The sequence below is a fragment of the Onychostoma macrolepis genome, chromosome 05 (assembly GCF_012432095.1).
Source record: "Onychostoma macrolepis isolate SWU-2019 chromosome 05, ASM1243209v1, whole genome shotgun sequence".
NCBI lineage: Eukaryota > Metazoa > Chordata > Actinopteri > Cypriniformes > Cyprinidae > Onychostoma > Onychostoma macrolepis.
The window spans coordinates 2,342,868-2,358,012 of NC_081159.1; the positions used below are offsets into that span (position 1 = coordinate 2,342,868).

Consider the following 15,145-nt stretch of genomic DNA (forward strand, 5'->3'; position numbering starts at 1 on the left):
CTCATGACATTAAACATTGGGCAGACCAAAAGCACATGTTTCACCGTCGAGCGAGTCCCACAATATTGACATTTTGGTGCTGCTTCACCCATCAATAAATGTCCATGAGTTAGGGTCTAGTATGTCCAATGTGAAGCCTTGTATACACAACTTGGTCATGCCTAGATTTAAAAGAATAAATATATCTTGTTGCTACAACAGAATTTATTTCAAAAAGTTTTTGACATTCTTCCAATTCCGCTTGCCATTTCTCCAATATGTTTGTCTAACGAAAGGGAAGAATTATTGCTCTTTCTGCAACAGAATTATGCCTACTGAACACACTCTGTGACCTTCTCTCTGAGGCCGGGTTAGTCAAAGTCATTGGTTTTGTTTTTTAATACCATTTTGATATTCAATTTCAGTTTAGACTTAATGGTGCATAATCAAAATTACTATTTTTTAATTTTTTATTTAGTATCATCATTTCAGCATAGTTTTCACCCCTTATAACAGCTCTACAAATTGCTCTGTTTGTCTGACACACTCCACTTTATCAGAAACGTTTCACAACATCATACTGAAGTGCTTTTTGGATCTACAGTATATGAATTTGCCAATGTATGTTGCCTTTGAAATGTTATAAAAAATACCCTGCAATTGTACTTTTGGTATATTAAACTGGTATACTTAAAGTCTGCTAAATTGGAACAGTTAATTTTGTACTTAATGCACTTCAGTTGGACTTCAGCACTACTTCTGCACAATTAAAGATATACTCCGGTGTATCTGAGTGGAACTATTGCAAGTATACTTCAGGTACACTTTAAATATCTTGCATTTAAAAGACTTAATATTATTCAAAGATCATACAATCCTCATCAACAGTGACATTAAAACACATTTTAGGCTTACTATTAAAGGGATAGTTCACCCAAAAATGAAAATGTGATGTTTATCTGCTTACCCCAAGAGCATCCAAGATGTAGGTGACTTTGTTTCTTCAGTAGAACACAAACGAAGATTCTTAACTCAAACCGTTGCAGTCTGTCAGTCATATAATATCAGTCAATGGTACCCACAGCTTCGAGAGCCAAAAAAAAAAAAAAAAACCAGACACAGACAAAACCAAATTAAACCCTGCATGACTTGCATTATATGACTGACAGACTGCAACGGTCTGAGTTAAAAATCTTCGTTTGTGTTCTACTGAAGAAACAAAGTCACCTACATCTCGGATGCCCTGGGGTTACGCAGATAAACATCATTTTCATTTTTGGGTAAACTATTTGGAATACTACTTGTGCACAATGCGAATTTCTTAAAGGGATAAAGTTTATCTATCATTTTTATATCAGTAAGTCTTGAGCGATGTCAGTAAATGTGTGATCCTGGACCACAAAACCAGTCTTAAGTCGCTGGGGTATATTTGTAGCAATAGCCAAAAATACATTGCATGGGTCAAAATTATCCATTTTTCTTTTATGCCAAAAATCATTAGGATATTAAGTAAAGATCACGTTCCATGAAGATATTTTGTAACTTTCCTACTGTAAATATCAAATCTTAATTTTTGATTAGTAATATGCATTGCTAAGAACTTCATTTGGACAACTTTAAAGGCGATTTTCTCAATATTTAGATTTTTTTACACCCTCAGATTCCAGATTTTCAAATAGATGCATCTCAGCCAAATATTGTTCTATCCTAACAAACCATACATCAATGGAAAGCTTTTATTACGCTTTCAGATAATGCATAAACCTCAAATTTCACAAAAATGATCCCTATGACTGGTTTTGTGGTCAAGGATGTAATAAAAATTGGTTTAGTGGTCCAAGGTCACATATGGTAATAAATTTGAACTACGTTTAGAATAAAATAAAAATGTATTTAAAAATATATTCCTTTTTTTTTTTTTATTAAACTAGGGACGGCTGGCTTATTAGGTTCTGCATTATTATTGTGGTGATGCAGAATTCAGATATGCACTACCATTCAAAAGTTTAGGGTCACTTTTATTCCATTCAGCAAGGATGCATTAAATTGATCAAAATGTGACACTGTATACTATTGTTTTGGACTGTCTATTAAATCAGAGAATCCTCAACAAAATGCATCAGTTTCCAAAAAAACCCCAAATATTTAGCAGTACGTACACCTATATTCAGCACTGATAATAATAGGAAAAGTTTAAGATCAGCATATTAGAATGATTTCTGAAGGATCATGTCACACTGAAGCCTGGAGTAATGATGCTGAAAAATCCTTAATATTTTATGTATTTTGTCATGTTAAAATATTAATTAAAACTCTTGACTGTATTTTTAATTTTAAAGGTGCCACAGAATGAAAAACTGTCTTTACCTTGGCATAGTTAAATAAACAGTTCTGTACATGGAAATGACATACAGTGAGCCTTCAAACACCATAGTTTCCTCCTCATGTAAATCTTGTGAATAAAAAAAGACCACTGAAAAACAGGCGGTGTGGTACTTCACTTACCACATAAACAGAGTGAGGAGAGATGACTGAGGATGATGGCGAATGATTTACAGATCCTGAGCACCACTGACAAGCATCTGATCTTGAAAAATGTGTGGCAAGTACTGCCGCTCCATAGTATAAACATTGTTTGTGCGATGGCGTATCTTGAAAGTGAAACTAACGCGATCGACCGATCGTTTAAAAGCAGTTTCAATGCCTTGCGTATTAATAATGGCTCCCTGACGCCCGCATTTTATATACAGTATAATTACCCGACCATATAACTGCGAGAGAAAGTATTTAAATATACATTTTCCTCCCTGTGTTTCCTTCTTGCTGCGAGTTATTGAAATGAGCCGCACTGTGAAACAGCCAATCAGAGCAGAGTTCATTATTATTCATGACCCTTCCAAATAAGCCAATAACAGACCGTTTCATTCTAGGGAGAGATCCTAGGGTTGTAAATGGACATTTAAAACCGTTTCTGGAGATTTTTTGCCTTTACCTAAGCCACATACCTTCGATATCAGAGAACAATTTAAAATACTGTATCAATGCATTCTATGGCACCTTTAAAAAAAAAAAAAAAGCAGCCTTTGTGAGCCTAAGACTTTTCGAAACAAACAAACCAAAAAAAAATCTTGTCGACCCCAAACTTTTGAATGGTAGTGTAAATGACCTCAGTTATAAGTGACTAACACTGATGTAACGACGTAGTTCACACTCATTCAAGGCGAACGATTCTTCTCATGGTTCTAATGTCATAATTTCTGACTCACCTGTTTTTGCAGCTCAGTTTCCATAAATGCTCTGGATGAATGTGGAAAGGAGCTTTGAATTGTGAACATAACATGATGTCTACGTAATACAGCAAACTCTTTTCAAACCATTAATAGGGTCATACATTAATGAAAGAGAGCACATTTGTTTTCTCTCAGAGGACATTTCAAACCATGAAAGAGCCAAACAGGAAGAACAAAATCACAAGCACATCCAACTTTTGGGGTCTTGACAAACCTTACATTATTTGTGGAGAATACACACCTCCTTAGGACCACGTTGTAGAAGGGGATACACAGATCAGAGCTGGGCGGCAGAATCTTTGTCAACTGGACCTTGATGTCAATCTCTTGATTGTCAGTTTTTCTCTCAGCTTTAAGATGAACAACCTGTTACACAGCAAAGCCAAAGTAAGGCTGGGTAATTACGTGTGCTTAAAGTGAAAAACAACATCTAATGTGTACACAAACCTCTTCAAGACGTTTTGGCAGATAGAGGATGGATCCGTCAAAAGCCACCACCTCCCCTGTAGTAGGGCGATGCTCCTTCATCATACCAAAGCGCATACCGAGAGACTCAATGTTCGGCCTGAAATCCAACAGCGGATCATTAATGCCATTAATCATGTTTTCTCTAAAAAAGATGCAGCTAATCATAATTATTCAATCAATACTGGTTACTATATAAAGGCATGATCTGCTTTATTCTGAGAGGCAGAAGCAAATGACATGTTCCCATTAAAAAATGCATACAAAGAGGTGCACTAATTTGTCTTCATACTTTGCTGGCCATTATTGATCTTCTTGAACAATCAATATTACACATTAGCTCTGAACAATGTATGAGGTAACGCCTGAAGTATGTTTCCATTCTTCCATCTTTATTTGACCCTCGAACTCTAGCACTTTCTATTCTAATTCTATTTTATCTACTCGTTTTCTCGGTTTATTTTTTAAAAGAAAATGAAAAAAGCACTTAACCCTCTAACACTTGCGCACTCTATTCCAGGGGTGGGCAAACTTTTTGACTCGAGGGCCACATCAAGTTTTCCACATTAAGTGAGGGGCCACATAATGTGTTTATGACAAATGAAGTAGGGGTGGCTCGATACCACTTTTTCAGAACCGATCCCGATCCGATACCAAAAATTCTGAGTATCTGCCGATACCGATATCGATCCGATACCTGGGCAGTTTAACTTTATTGTAAAGAAAAACAACAAATTAATGCATAATTATAATCTATGACAGAAATACTACTATAAACTAGGTTAGTGGATAATTCAGTAGCAAAAGTTACTCTAGAAAAATCATGAGTGCACAATTATATAAAATCTAAAATTAGTGGGAAAAAAGACATTTAGTGGGGAACAATTAAGTGAATAAGTGTAGGACTAAATCTAAAATGATATACATTGCTCTTTGTATTGTTGTAAAATATATTCATGAAAAACAAGTAATATATTTATATATATTAGGGGTGTAATGACTCATTGATATGGATTGATATGATGCCACGCGTAAAATATCGATATTTATAGTATAATTAGACGGATATTATGTGAAAATGTGGATAGTGCCAAAATAAGGCTGCATTTACACTGCAAGTCTTGATGACCAATTCCGATTTTGTGACTATATCCGATTTTGTGGACGACGTGCTTACATTTCTTTTAAAAGTGACCCGTATCCGATGTGTGCATTTTACACTGCACTTGGTAAAACAAGCCAAAAATAGCATATGACATCACAAATCAATTTGAATAGTACATTGAGTTTAATTTATTGACATGGAATTCATATAGAAACGTTTTTAATGCAATAGTTACATCTATACATCAAAATAATTATATATCCTAGTACAAATTCTTCAGGACAGTGATGTACGCAGCTCCGCTGAAAGCTTGCGAGTGGAATAATACTCAGGTGGTAGATATTAAACATGTCACATCGTCTGTGTTTTTTAGTAATTAAAACCAAATGTGTTCATCAGTGATTGTATATCAAAGGCAGGGACATGTTCGTGTGCAATTTATTTTGTGGTTTCAATGGAACGAACGGGACTGAAGCGCTCTCTGTGCACGAGCCGTAGAAACTGACAACAGCAGCAACGAGCACTCAGCGTGATTTCAAAAGCAACACATTTCAGCGTCAAATCGCCTTTTATTTAACACAAACGAATGAAATTAATACTCTGATACTCAACTAGAGATGTTTCATTTGTTACAGGCATGTCTGTAGCGCGAAATGTTTAAAAAAACCTCACTTTTCAATGACGTATGAGTCGCATTTGCAGGGGAATATCCGATCTGACCGCTTACACGGCAGGCGCAAATGCACGGATTCGATTCATATCTGATTTACTTCCACATATGAATGAGGCCTGAAACCGATCTGAGAACATCGGAATCCATGCGATTTTTTCCTGCTTACACGGTCGTGGGCCATATCCGATCTGTGCCACATGGGAGGAAAAAATAAATAAAAATCGGAATTGGGTCACTTGAACCATGCAGTGTAATTGCGGCCTAAAAGGTGCCTATGCATTACCGCCAACGCGTGCATTCTCGTTCAAACTCACATATCAGGACTCAATATAATAACTTATTTTCACAGCTTTAAGATGACAAAATCTAAACGCAACTATAGTTTATGCCCAAAGATGAAAGAGGCATGTCATCCATTCAATGAAGGAGCCATCAGAAACCTGTCGTATCTGTCCACGAAAAAAGCAACTAGGCTGGAATACACTACACGACTTTTAAAATTTGAACAGATTTTTAAAACACCAGTGTATGATGTGATCCTCAGTCGTTAGTGTATGAAGGAAAACTGGGCATCATACACTAAGGCCTGGTAGTGTATGATCCTCATTCTTTTTAAAGTTGTTCCGATCACAAACTCATCCAGAAACGTGAGCATTGTTGCTAGGAGACACGTGAAGTAAAATGAAAACAATATGTATTCTAAAATCTGCTGAAAATATCAAACATGTTTGATCTCCTCTGATTAAATAAATTTAAAAAAATAAATATTGGAATCTGTGACCATCATACACTATGCGATTTTCTATGGATTCTGTCGACTCAAATCTACAGACTGGCTCTGATCTTTGGTAACTAGCATCAACTTTGTAATATTGTTTACTTTGTATTATTTAACTTAGTTAACTGAATGGGTGACACTTTTCACTATGTATAAAGGGTAGGCATAATAAGCAAGGCTTCTGCCTACACCTTTTTCGGTAACTATGTATTTTTATTTACTTTGTGATAAGCTGTCTGTGAGGACCAGAATAAATTATTGATTTAAAAAAAAAAAAAAACCCATCTTCTCCAGACTGTAAATTGGTGGAAAATCGGGGCAAAAATCATGTAGTGTATTCCAGCCATAAGAGACTATAGATAAGTTGACATCCATTTAACAAGAGCTTTCATAATGAGGCTACTTTCTGTGTTCATCCCCATGAATTAAATGTTTTATTGGTTTGTTTTATTTGATTTTTGAATGCATGTTACTTAGCTGAACGTGGACTAGTCTAGATGTTGCAATGTGCTTAGATGACACTTCATTATAAATATATAACTGATCAAATTGAATGCCTTGCTTGATTTGATAGTGTTCTGTTATTTTGTGATTGACTTTGTACCTTCAAAAAAACAAAAATTGTTTTACAATTATTCTTTAAAAATTTTCCTTAAAATAAACAAGAATTTTTAATAAAACACGATGTGAGCTTAATGGGAACAGAGGAAGGGTACAAAAATGTACCCATTAAGCACAGCTGGACTTTTTGCATTTAATGATGTTAATGATCTTAATTGAAATGATTTGGTCATTTAAAATAAAATATTTTTGTGTGAGGGATTAATATTTTATTTTAACATAACTTTTTGTACTGAAACCAATATCTTGTGCACTAAAAATGTTTCAACATAGATTTTGGTGAGCTTAATAGGTACGTTTACTCTACTAAATTGAGCTCTCTTCTGCTTTTTTGTGCATGGATGAATACAGACAAAATTACATCAAAATGCGTGTTTTGGCGAATATCCTAGTAAACAGTCGGTTAGGCATATGTCTTAACGTAAACAGTTGAGAAAGAAAACGCATGTGTATCAGTGGCCTATTAAACCCGTGCTTTCATTCTTAAAGTGAAAGCAAACGCTGTCAAAGAAAAATACAAGTGCTCACTGCTCCTGACTAAACCTTTGTAACATCAAAAATGATTAATCTATATTTAAATTTATACTGTGAAGACTATGCAGTTATTTTACATTTGATTATTACATTTATGTAGCATACCTGAAAATTTATTTTAGAATTTAGACCCAATTGAGGTACAGGATGTGAAAATTTCAGATAAAGGTTCATGTTATATATTTTGGTTGCATTTGCGAGTTAATAAAAAAAAAAATATATATATATATATATATGCTGTAAAATTAAAAGACGTTTCTTTTAAATGTATAGCACAGTAATGAGGCAGAAACATATGATAGATAAGACAAACAAGAAAAGCTATTAATAATCTTTCATTGTGCAAAAGAATGATGCGCTTGAAGCAGCACAGAGTCACAGCGCTCCGCAAGTCCGCATAGAAAGGTTCAAAGCATAAAGTGAAGAGATATTAATGCGTAGTGTATTAAATCTGTGCGATAGTTTGAGCCTTTTCTTTTGACAGTTTTAAGTTTCAGTTACTGTGCTCGTTAAGAACATGGTGCTCTCTAGTCCAGTGTTGTGATCTAACAGACACAACACGATTTTGAAAACAGCATGAAGATAAAGTCCTTTCACGCAAAACCATTTCTCTTTATTTACAGATCAAAAACAAGTAACTTATTTAAAATTGTGCCAGTTTTGTAGTGTATATACAGTGGGGGGGGGGGATTATTTGATCCCCTGCTGATTTTGTACATTTGCCCACTGACAAAGAAATGATCAGTCTGCAATTTTAAATGGTAGGTTTATTTGAACAGCGAGAGACCGAACAACAACAACAACAAAAAAAAAAATCCAGAAATACGCATTTCAAAAAAGTTATAAATTGATTTGCATTTTAATGAGTCAAATAAGTATTTGACCCCTTCGCAAAACATGACTCAGTACTTGGTGGCAAAACCCTTGTTGGCAATCACAGAGGTCAGATGTTTCATTAAGGTTTCGAGGCTGACGTTTGGCAACTCGAACCTTCAGCTCCCTCCACTGATTTTCTATGGGATTAAGGTCTGAAGACTGGCTAGGCCACTCCAGGACCTTAAAGTGCTTCTTCTTGAGCCACTCCTTTGTTGCCTTGGCCGTGTGTTTTGGGTCACTGTCATGCTGGAGTACCCATCCACGACCCATTTTCAATGCCCTGGCCATCGTCCCTTTGATGCGGTGCAGTTGTCCTGTCCCCTTAGCAGAAAAACACCCCCAAAGCATAATGTTTCCACCTCCATGTCTGACGGTGGGGATGGTGTTCTTGGGGTCATAGGCAGCATTCCTCCTCCTCCAAACACAGCGAGTTGAGTTGATGCCAAAGAGCTGGATTTTGGTCTCATCTGACCACAACACTTTCACCCAGTTCTCCTCTGAATCATTGGCAAACTTCAGGCGGGCTGTGTATGTGCTTTCTTGAGCAGGGGGAGCTTGCGGGCGCTGCAGGCATAGTGTTACACCAATTGTTTTCTTGGTGACTATGGTCCCAGCTGCCTTGAGATCATTGACAAGATCCTCCCGTGTGGTTCTGGGCTGATTCCGCACCGTTCTCATGATTGTTGGAGCCGCAGTCCGAGGGAGATTGACAGTTATTTTGCGTTTCTTCCATTTGTGAATAATCGCACCAACTGTTGTCACCTTCTCACCGAGCTGCTTGGCGATGGTCTTGTAGCCCATTCCAGCCTTGTGTAGGTCTACAGTCTTGTCCCTGACATCCTTGGACTGCTCTTTGGTCTCGGCCTTGGTGGAGAGTTTGGAATCTGATTGATTGATTGCTTCTTTTATACAGCTAACAAGCTGAGACTCCCTTTAAGAGAGTGCTCCTAATCTCAGCTCCTTACCTGTATAAAAGACACCCGTGAGCCAGAAATCTTGCTGATTGATAGGGGATCAAATACTTATTTGACTCCTAATGCAAATCAATTTATAACTTTTTGGAAATGTGTTTTTCTGGATTTTTTTGTTATTCTGTCTCTCACCGTTCAAATAAACCTACCATTAAAATTATAGACTGATAATTTCTTTGTCAGTGGGCAAATGTCCAAAATCAGCAGGGGATCAAACAATTTTTTCCCCCCACTGTAGCCATTTTGACTCTTTATTTTGTATTTGCTGTGTGGCTTGAATGCGGCGTCCGTCAAAAATAGACTTAACTACTTGTTTTCTTTAATAAAAAAAAAAAAAAAAAGAACCTGCCACACTTGCATTCTCTATTCTTTTTGTATTCTATCGACTTTTTTCTTTTCATTCATTATAAAATTACCCTCTAACACTAGCATTTTCTATTGTTTTATTTTTATTTATTATAAAAATAAACTTGCAATGTGTGCTGTGTCACAGCACTTGCAGATTATTGCTTGTGTTGGTTTTGATTGCTTCTATTGTCCTCATTTGTAAGTCGCTTTGGATAAAAGCGTCTGCTAAATGAATAAATATAATTTATCCCATTGGAAACATTTACAAGTGCCCAACTGTGATGTTAACTTGTTTAAAATAATCTGGTACAATAAAAACACATCTGGTCATATACTGTAAATTCAACACAGCAGCCACCAAAATCTAAGACACCTTAATTTTTTTTTAAGACTCACGTGAAAGTAACATGGTACTGAAACACAGCTTCATTTTTGCAGCAGATGGGGATGTAGTTTGACCCGATGGATACGGGAATGCCTTTTGTTCCCATTTTCTGAAGAGGCTCCCTGTAGAAACACATAGTAGTAGAGAAACATAAGCCTGTACCAACTTGTCAGATTGATTCATTAATAAGAACAGCAACAGTGAAACAAATCATTTGCAAATTAGGCAGAATTGGGTCATAACTCCGCTACAATGTATATTATGTACACTACAGTTCAAAAGTTGGGGGTCAGTAAGTCTCCAGTGTTAATAAACAATGCATTTATTTAATCAAAGATATTGTGAAATATTATAATAACTGCTTTAACATTTTAAAATGTAATTTATTCCTGTGATCAAAGCTGAATTTTCAGCATCATTACTCCAGCCTTCAGTGTCATATTAACCTTCAGAAATCATTATAATATGCTGATTCGCTGCCCAAGAAACATTTCTGATTATTATCAGTTGAAAACAGTTGTGCTGCTTAATCGGTTTGTGGAAACCGGAATACATTTTTTCAGGATTCTTTAAATGTACACAATATTCATATTTCTAATTATTCATTTCTTAAAAAACCTTCTAGAAATTATATTGAAACATTTTTTTTTACAAATTACAAACAGGACAAGAAATGTGACCCTGGACCACAAAACCAATGTCAATTTTTCTGAATAAATAAGCTTTCCATTGATGTATGGTTTGTTAGGATCGGACAATATTTGGCAGAGATACAACTATTTGAAAATCTGGAATCTGAGGGTGCCAAAAGAAAAAAAAAAAAAAAGTCAAAAATAGAGAAAATCGTCTTTAAAGTTGACCAAATGACGTTCTTAGCAATGCATATTACTAATCAAAAATGAAGGTATACATTTACGGTAAGAAATTTACAAAATATCTTCATGGAACATGATCTTTACTTAATATCTTTTGGCATAAAAGAAAAATGGATAATTTTGACCCATACAATGTATTTTTGGCTATTGCTACAAATATACCCCAGGGACTTAAGACTGGTTTTGTGCTCCAGGGTCACAAATGACTGAAAGAGAATTCATACTTCACTGTCTCAATTTTCACTTCAACTTTTAGGGGTGTTCCTGGAGGAACTGGGGCTTCTTCAGAGACGGAGGCAGCAGAATGCAAGGAGAATGGGGCCGCAACGGGAGACACGGGGCCCGATGGGCCAATCGGTCCACGACCTACACTCATATGAGGCAACGCAGCTCTCCCAACGCCAACAAATCCTCTGCCCAGGAAACTGCAACAAAGCAATAGGGGTGTCAAAATTAATTGTTTCTACGGTGCATCGCAATGCAGACGAGGACGTGGAACAAAAAAAAATAAAATATTATGTTTTAACAAATGTTTATTATCATCAGGCAATTATCATTGGCTTTCCTGTAGCTCAAATAGTAGAGCATGGCGCTAGCAACGCCAAGATCATGGGTTCGATTCCCAGGGAAAGCAAGAGCTGATAAAAATGTAAAAACTGTAACTTGAATGCAATGTAAGTCGCTTTGGATAAATGCATAAATGTAAATGTCATCTGTTTAATCGGTTATAGCAGCACTTTGGGCGGCACTCGGAGCTCTGATTGTTTGCAAGCTTGCAACAGCAGGCAGTTCAAAGTATAGACGTGAGAAGAGAGAGACGCTTGGCTTTGAAGTCACGTAGTGATGTCTGGGTTAGCTACATGCATATCTGATTAATCTAATAGCGGATGTGTTGGGATATTAACATTTATTTATGCTGAATGCGCTGCATATTACCAGTGTTTAGTTTCATGCTCAAATCCAATGCCTGATACGGACCGAGTTATTTGAGACAGTCATATTGCTTTTAGATGTTTCTTTTTTTTTTTTAAATACTGATCCTATATTAATGCAGCAGTGATTTTTTCTTCATCATACTTGCTCAACAGTAGGCATACTTCAACTTAAATTGTTTTCGTACGGCTTTGAAAACACGCAGGTTTCAGCTTATTGGCATAAAGTCAGCTTCACCTCAGGCAGCTATTCGTTTTTAGATGCTTCTTTTTTAATAACATTGCTGCATCAAAATCATAATCTAACATCTAATCATGTGTTCACGGTTTCATAGACATGTTTATTTTTAACATTCATTTTCATAACGGTCTTCAGATATTTTCATTATCTCCATTACGGCCACTTTAGGGATTGTTCACCCAAAAAGAAAAAATCTTTTCAATTGAGAAGCAAAATGATAAGCTCCAAAAAGATAATGAAATGCCCATAAAATGATCATACAGGTAATTCATAAGACTTAAGTTGCCTGAAGCCATGTGTGACAAACAAAGATTTGAGCTGTTATGCACTTATAATCATGCAGGTTTGGGAAGATATGTAGGCGTAGATTCTTTTATTTTGGGGTGAGCTATTACTTAAAGATTTCCATGTGCAAAAAAAAAAAAAAAAGCAAAGAATTAGCAAATCCAAGAAAGATGACAAGCAAGAAACACCTGATGGCTTCTTCTAAGCGAGTTTCTTCTCTTTCCGGAGTCAGAGTGGCTGCCCCAATGATGGTCGGCTTAGACTGGACATCTGCCCCCAAATCACCTGCTGCCCCCCGTCCTGAATTAGGACAGAAAAAAAACATGCAGTACAGACAAATAACAGAGTCATACTCACAGCGAAACGCTGGTTTCAGAGTTCACACTGCTACTTCAGTTAATGAAAGGAGATGATATGAATACAAAATACGGATAGAAAGACATGAAGCATCACAAAAAGTACATCTAATTGTACTGACTAGGGCCCTAAGATTTCCGTGATGCAGAAAATCCTGTCATGGAATTACTGTATTACGTTGAAAATCACAGATTTTCGCAAAATTTGGATGAATAAAACACCTGTACACAAATCGAATCATGATATGGACTAGAGTCTGTGAATATTAAAATCACAAAAAGAACGCAATTAAATAGGAAGTCTGCATGTTCTGTGTGCATGGGACTGAACTTCATCTCCACAGCTGCTCTGAGAGTCACTTCACCAGCATTTCACCATTTCATTTGAAAGAACTGATACACAAACTAAATTCAACCCATCTAAATAAAAGTTTGGTGTAACCTGAAAGTATAATACATATTAATTATTGCACAGTAGAATGTACTTCTCAAAGCAATAAGAATAATGTTACAGTTTGTTTTAAAAAATATTTTAAAGGCATAAATCACACAATTTCTCATCCAGTTTTAAAACTAAACCTTTGTTTCCCAAAAAAAAAAAAAAAAAAAAAAAAAATTGCATTTTAAAAGATTAACTGTTTAGATATTTAATACATTTTATGCATTCATTTGATTACATTGATTAAATCATAAAACAGAATCTGGAAAACAACGTACAACAGAATTTCTGGGGGGGAAAAAAACATTTCATAGGGAAATATTATTGCAATTTTTATACATTTTTAAAATTATTAAAGTTGCATTAGTTCAGTTGAATAGACATATTTTTGGTTATTAAAATTGAAGCCATTAAAAATGAATCCAGAAATAAATAAACAAACGGGAACTTGGTATAAAACAAATTTCATACTGTTCTAAGTAGGTAACTATGATGAAATGTCAACAGACACTACATTCTTAAAGATTAAAACATCATCCTCTCCACTTATGTCATAAACGCCAAGTGACTTATCCGAAGTTAGGTTCAGAGGTTGTTTTTTTTTGGTACTGAAATAAATTTTGCACACTGTTAGATATCAATATTAATCAAATGGGAACAGCTGCAGATTGGCAGATGTTGGTTCAGACAGTCGATTAATCCCAGAAGCAGTGCATTAGGGACATAAGAAACACTGAGACAATGAGCCATAGGTTGTTATAGTGCTGGAAAAGGTTGAAAGTCTTCTCTTAAAATGTCATGTTTGTTGTTTTTTTATTAAGCCAGTCAGGTCAAGTGCAGCCCAAAAAAAAGCAGAGGCTCCCCAAGAGTTGTGCATAAGAAAGAAAGGTCACCGTTTCAGACGCCAAGGACTATTTCAAGCACCATTTAAGTCCTTACAAAGAAAAAAAAAGCTCTTAAATAGAAGATTAATGGGCTTACGTTCATCATTTGTATTTACAATGCAGATTAAGTTTGTTTTCTTTATTAGCTACTTGACCTTCCTGCTGTCTTCAGCAGCAAATTACACGTCTAAGTAGCGACTATTCCAACTTTATTGGTGTTGCCAAGGATACAAAAGTGATGGCGCACAATTTAATGCCCACTCCAATCAACCTTGCGCTGACATGAATAATAAAACCGGTATGAGTTTGATTAAATGCAGTATACCGCAGGGTTGACTAAGACGCGTGGTACAGTATAGGCCCTGCTCCTTATGATGCCAATATGCAACTTTAAAAAAAAACAAATGTTGCATCTCAGCCTGAATGAATGCACAAAAATGCTGGCATAAATGTTCACCACCTTTCAATGCTTTGGGGTTGCTCAGGGTTATTTTTGTTTTTCAAAAAAAAAAAAAAAATGCTCAACCAAGGCTGCATTTATTTGACTGAAAGTCAAATAAAATAATTTTACGTTGTATTAATATTTTAAAACAAATAAAGCTTTTCGCTTTTCTCTCACATACCAACAGGTGTAGATCCTCTTCCCCATGTCTTTCCCGGTTCAATGCCCAGGCCCCTGAACATGGACATCAGCGATGACCCCGGCCCAGGAGCCTCAACCTAAGAGAAAGCCAAGCCTGAGACTTTTGCATAAATCTATTGCTAAATCAAATTTGTTTATCTGGAACTTGTACAACAATAAACACTTATTTCCTGAATTTTGGTGAGACTATTTAAATACATTTAATTGAGTTCACCAGTTTAATCAAGTAAATATATGTGCTGCATGTTTCAGACTGAAGAAACAAACAGCTTAAATTGCCATTTATTATGTTTTTCAGCTTGAATTAATGTGTTTGCATTGCATTAGTGACTGAATTCACTTTACGATGCTGCACAAAAATAAAAATAAAAAACAGTTTGTTTTAAAATAATAATACTAGTCATACAAATTAATATTGTAGATTTACAGTTGTAGTGCAAAGTATAATTTAAGTTGTTTTATATT

General features: G+C 35.7%; 1 protein-coding gene across 3 annotated transcripts in view; it reads right to left on the reverse strand.

The window, feature by feature from the left end:
- piwil2 (piwi-like RNA-mediated gene silencing 2) overlaps positions 1-15,145 on the reverse strand; it is a 43,230-nt gene that overhangs the window by 16,889 nt on the left and 11,196 nt on the right. For all 3 annotated transcript variants that reach the window (XM_058776437.1, XM_058776438.1, XM_058776439.1), the window contains exons 3-8: positions 14,661-14,757; positions 12,547-12,658; positions 11,125-11,325; positions 10,037-10,147; positions 3,717-3,834; positions 3,511-3,635 (exon numbers count right to left, since the gene is read on the reverse strand). In XM_058776437.1, coding sequence (XP_058632420.1) covers positions 3,511-3,635; positions 3,717-3,834; positions 10,037-10,147; positions 11,125-11,325; positions 12,547-12,658; positions 14,661-14,757 — 764 coding nt within the window. The remainder of the gene's footprint in view (positions 1-3,510; positions 3,636-3,716; positions 3,835-10,036; positions 10,148-11,124; positions 11,326-12,546; positions 12,659-14,660; positions 14,758-15,145) is intronic.